The sequence below is a fragment of the Oratosquilla oratoria genome, chromosome 19 (genome assembly GCF_046742065.1).
Source record: "Oratosquilla oratoria isolate Oo_2021 chromosome 19, ASM4674206v1, whole genome shotgun sequence".
NCBI lineage: Eukaryota > Metazoa > Arthropoda > Malacostraca > Stomatopoda > Squillidae > Oratosquilla > Oratosquilla oratoria.
This window is the reverse complement of record NC_134795.1, coordinates 18,154,479-18,159,478: the sequence shown is the minus strand read 5'-3', so window position 1 is coordinate 18,159,478 and position 5,000 is coordinate 18,154,479. Positions and strand designations below refer to the sequence as shown.

General features: G+C 50.7%; 1 protein-coding gene across 1 annotated transcript in view; it reads left to right on the top strand.

Annotated features, from left to right (window-relative positions):
• The window catches only part of LOC143035760 (uncharacterized), a gene marked incomplete at its 5' end in the record, with an annotated part of 127,702 nt that overhangs the window by 44,454 nt on the left and 78,248 nt on the right, over positions 1-5,000 (top strand). Inside the window, 2 exon segments of the mRNA XM_076202691.1 lie at positions 1,433-1,531; positions 1,771-2,579. Coding sequence (XP_076058806.1) covers positions 1,780-2,579 — 800 coding nt within the window.

Below are 5,000 nucleotides of genomic sequence, written 5' to 3'. Positions count from 1 at the left end.
TAAACACAAACTGCTCTCCCCTCCTCTGTTTTGCTCTGCTCCCATCCTCTCTCACTTCCTCCCCACTTCTCTCCGTCTCTCTTTATCTCTGTCTCTCTCTCTCACTCATTCTCCCCCTCCCTCTCCCGCCTTCCCTGCCTCCCTCAACTCCGTCTCTTCTCTTGGCTGTGTGCCTCTTTCTTTCCAACTACCCCTTCATCCTCGCCCACCCTGTCGCCCGCAGAGGTGTGGGTGGGTGGGGGGCTTCCCCCCCTGAGCTGGATAGAAGCACTAGGCGCTTGGGAGGCTAAGCATCATGGCGCCCAGATTGGGCCTCGCCCCTGATATACCTCATACCGTCCTACCAGCGTACCATCCTACCTCCATCTCCATCCTGTCCCACTTCTCTGTACCGCCTTCCCCTCCCTTACTACCACCACCATCATCTTCTCTTCATTCTCCATCTCTTGTTCTTGGTAACATCTCTACTATCTTTTCGATTTCCTTCTCGTTACTTTCCCCAATCTTCTCGATTCATTCCTCTCTTCCGTGATCTTCTCCCATTTCTTCTTTCCTTCCATCCCCCTGTCGCTTCCCCCCCTCCCCCTCCACCTTCCCTCTCATAAAGTTCTCGAGAAGTCTATGGACCCCGCCCCGGTCATTGGGGAGCAAACGTTATTCGTTTCTCTTCGAGGTGACGTCATGTGATCTATTTAGCTGGAGGGAGAGAAATTTATATCACTATCAAAGTTCACATCGAATTCTTCATCGTCATCATCCACAAATCGGTTGAATAAAATAGCTTGGCGGCAATAAGAACAAATCAATATATTAAGCTGGAGCTATGAAAATATCAACTATTCTCCCCTCTCCCCTAATGTCGATTATATTTCTAATCGCCGTTTTTTGCATTTATGGTTAGTTTTCATATTTTCTCGCTAATTTACTTTCATCTCTCGTTTTCATCTTTGATCCTTTCAATAGTTTATGCGTATTTTCCTCCTCTTTCTTTTCTTCCTTTCACGTGTCATATTCATGAATTAATCATGTGCGTTTTAGTCTTGGTCTTCGTCTTGCTTGGTCATATTTATTTCAAGTCGAATGCGTTTGCAGGCACGTGCAGGAATAGACCAGCGTGCGTGACCCAGGGAGACGAAAATGGTTTTTCATACGTGCCCAAGCATTCACTTCCAACATAATCATAAACAAAGTTGTCTGGAAACGACGCAAGTTGATAACTCAGTCTCTACCGCTGGCAACAAGTCACGATTAATGAATGTTGCGGTCTGAGGTCGAAAGCCTGCAGAGGCTTGGCAGTGCATTTCAGAAAAAAAATAAATAAATGCTTGAACCTAAGGTTATTGCACAATTCAGTATCCTTTAATGGTTTGTATTCAGCTATTAACATGATTAAATTCGGCTGGTTTTAATATTGAATTATTTTCCTTTGCAGGTTACGGAAGTGCATTGATTTTGAACTGCGCGTCACCGTTAAATTTCCCGCCGCCTCGCCACTGCTATTGATCCGTCGTCGGGCATTTCATTGCCTCGGGTTAGTTATCTATACTTTCAATCAAGCTTGTAATTGTTTATATGCACAAAATAATATACACTGTTCAATGCAATAATTTTATAAATCGTGATGTATCAATGCATAGGCACTGGTATTAATAGAAAGGAACTGATGCATATATGATATATTGCATGATTAGAAATAGATTTTCTCCGTCGGTTGATAAAATCTTGTTATGTTTAAGTATGACTCACCGAATTTCACACCCAAACTTGCAGGTACTGCACATGATGACCACCAGAGAGCAGCCCTATCTTCCATTCCCGATTCCGGATGTGACGTCACAGGCAGACGTCAACAAACCAGCTGGAGAGGGGAAAGAGGGAAGAGGAAGAGGGGATCCAGGAAACAACAATTTAATAAGCACGGAACCAGTTGGTTATGATGAAGAATATAACGTATATAATTATTGGAAGCTTGAGCTTCCTGATATAAGTGATGAAATCGTCAGTCTTCTGCCGTCCAGTGGCTGTGGAGGAGGTGGTGGCGGTGATGATAGATCGAGTGACAAGAGTGAGTTCAGTGTGCGGTCCCATGTAAACACGGGAACACAGGGTATCCAGCATCGTTGCCTTTCCAGTGCAAGTGAGAGGGAAGAAGAAGAAGAAGAGGAGAGTGAGGAGGGGGACTGGGAGGAGAAGAGAGCTCACAGTGGAGATTGCATTGAGAGTGCCGTCGGTGAGGATAGACGCAAGTTTTCAAATATCAGGCGGAGCCAACCATTGGACAAGAGAAAACCGTTGCCGCTCCGCAAACCGACCAAGTGTTTAGCTTACAGTAGCAGTGAGTTGGAGGACTCGTTCGAGGGAAGCCCAAACGTGCCTAAATACCTCCAAGGTATTCACAGCACCTTGCCCAACCTTGTGCCCATCGTCTTTATCGATCCTATCGAGTCCTCAACTGACGACGGCGGAGTCGACGAAGTCCAGAGGGGTCGTGGGGGTTACGATGCCGCGGCCACAGATTCGGACACTGTAGAAGCCCACCGGGTGCCTCAGAAGTCTGGATCCTTCAGCGACTACTCCAGGTAGGTTCTTGGAAATGCTTGAAAACAATTTGGCCAAAGAATTCTAGTGGTCGTGTATTTAAATTTTACTCGTTGTTTTATGTAGCAAACGTGTGTTGTCAGGACTTGTTGATTAGTTCTTTGAACGGCCTGCAATCAGTATTTTCCCTGATAAGGTGATAAGAAGTGTTGTGCATAACACCATTCTACTCTATCGCGGTTCGTGTTTAAAAACCTCGCTTACTCATACGCTCACCATGCACTGCTTATTGAACGGGAGTTACTCGGGGAGTCGCCTTCAGTCTACTCTCACGCTTACGCTTACTCTCACGTTCTCACTCGTACTCATTTTCGTTCACTATCACCCTCCCCATGCAGTGGATAATGCATGGAAGATACATTCACTCGTTGTTACACGCGTGCGCGCACACACACACACACACACACACACACACACACACACACACACACACACACACACACACACACACACACACACACACACACACACACACACACACACACTCGCTCACTCACTTGAGCACTTTGTCTCATTTTGTCCCATCTATTTTTTTTTTTACTTTTTCTCACTCGTTTTTAGTCTCATACTCGCTTTTACTCCCATTTTCACTCTCACTCTCTCCTCTCCCCCTCCCTCCCTCCCTTTCTCTCTCCCTTTCTCTCTCTCTCCCCTTCTCTCTCTCTCCCCTTCTCTCTCCCTCCCCTTCTCTCTCCCTCCCCTTCTCTCTCCCATTGTAATTTTTATGATTCTCCCATCTCATTCTCGGCATCATGATCATCATCATCATGATCATCATCATCATGATGATGATCATCATCATCACATCATCATCACCATCACCATCATCATCATCATCATCATCATCATCATGATCATCATCATCATGATCATCATCATCATGATCATCATCATCATCATCACATCATCATCACCATCACCATCACCATCACCATCGTATATTGTTGCACTTTGGTTGGCGAGGGGGGGTGGCAACGAACCCCCACTCCCCCCCCGTACAGTCGGTCTTTCACGCCCTCACTCCCAAGCCACGCCCATCCCACATTCCCACGCCCACCGTCGTAGTCTCGCGCCAGTCTCACATTTTCGCGTTTATCTCGCGCACACCCTCACTCCTCCAACTTTATCACCTTTCTGTCCACATTTTTACTTGGCTGGTTCCACTCACGCCCGACCCGACCCACTCTCACGTCTGACCCCCAACTCACGCCTGACCCCCACTCTCACGCCAAACCAGCCCCACTCTCACGCCAGACCAGCCCCACTCTCACGCCAGACCAGCCCCACTCTCACGCCAGACTAGCCCCACTCTCACGCCAGACTAGCCCCACTCTCACGCCAAACCAGCCCCACTCTCACGCCAGACCAGCCCCACTCTCACGCCAGACCAGCCCCACTCTCACGCCAGACCAGCCCCACTCTCACGCCAGACTAGCCCCACTCTCACGCCAGACTAGCCCCACTCTCACGCCAGACTAGCCCCACTCTCACGCCAGACTAGCCCCACTCTCACGCCAGACCAGCCCACTCTCAGGCCTGACCCGCCCCACTCTCACGCCTGATCCGCCCCACTCTCACGCCTGATCCGCCCCACTCTCACGCCTGATCCGCCCCACTCTCACGCCTGATCCGCCCCACTCTCATGCCTGACCCGCCCCCACTCTCACGCCAGACCCGCCCCACTCTCACGCCAGACCAACACCACTCTCACGCTACCGAGGTGGGTCACATGCAGAGCAGCTGAATGGAGGAAGAGGAGGAGGAGGAGGGGGGGGAGGCGCTACCAACAGGTACGCAGGGAGTGGATGGCGTAAAATCTTCACCCACAACTGTCTCCCATCCCTCCTGCCCCCACCCCCCATCACGCCCTTCACGCCCTTCACCCGTCACAACGCCTTCTGACACCTATGGCCTACGCCCTTCATCCCAGTTCGACAACCTCTTCCCCTCCTCCTCCTCCTCCTACTCCTCCTTTTCCGATACTCTCTCCGGGATCCTCTCTTCTCCCCAGTCTGGCAGTCTCTCCTCCCCACACTCTGGCACCCTCTACCATCGCATCCTGATATTCCCCCCCTCCCCATCGACACCCTTCCCCATCGACACCCTTTCCTCAACACCCTTAACCCTCGACACCCTTCCCCATCGACACCCTTCCCCATCGACACCCTTCCCCATCGACACCCTTCCCCATCGACACCCTTCCCCATCGACACCCTTTCCCCGCGACACCCTTCCCCCTCGACACCCTTCCCCCATCGACACCCTTCCCCCATCGACACCCTTTCCCCACGACACCCTTCCCCCTCGACACCCTCCCCCCACGACACCCTTTCCCCACGACACCCTTCCCCCTCGACACCCTTCCCCCATCGACACCCTTCCCCATCGACACCCTTTCCCCA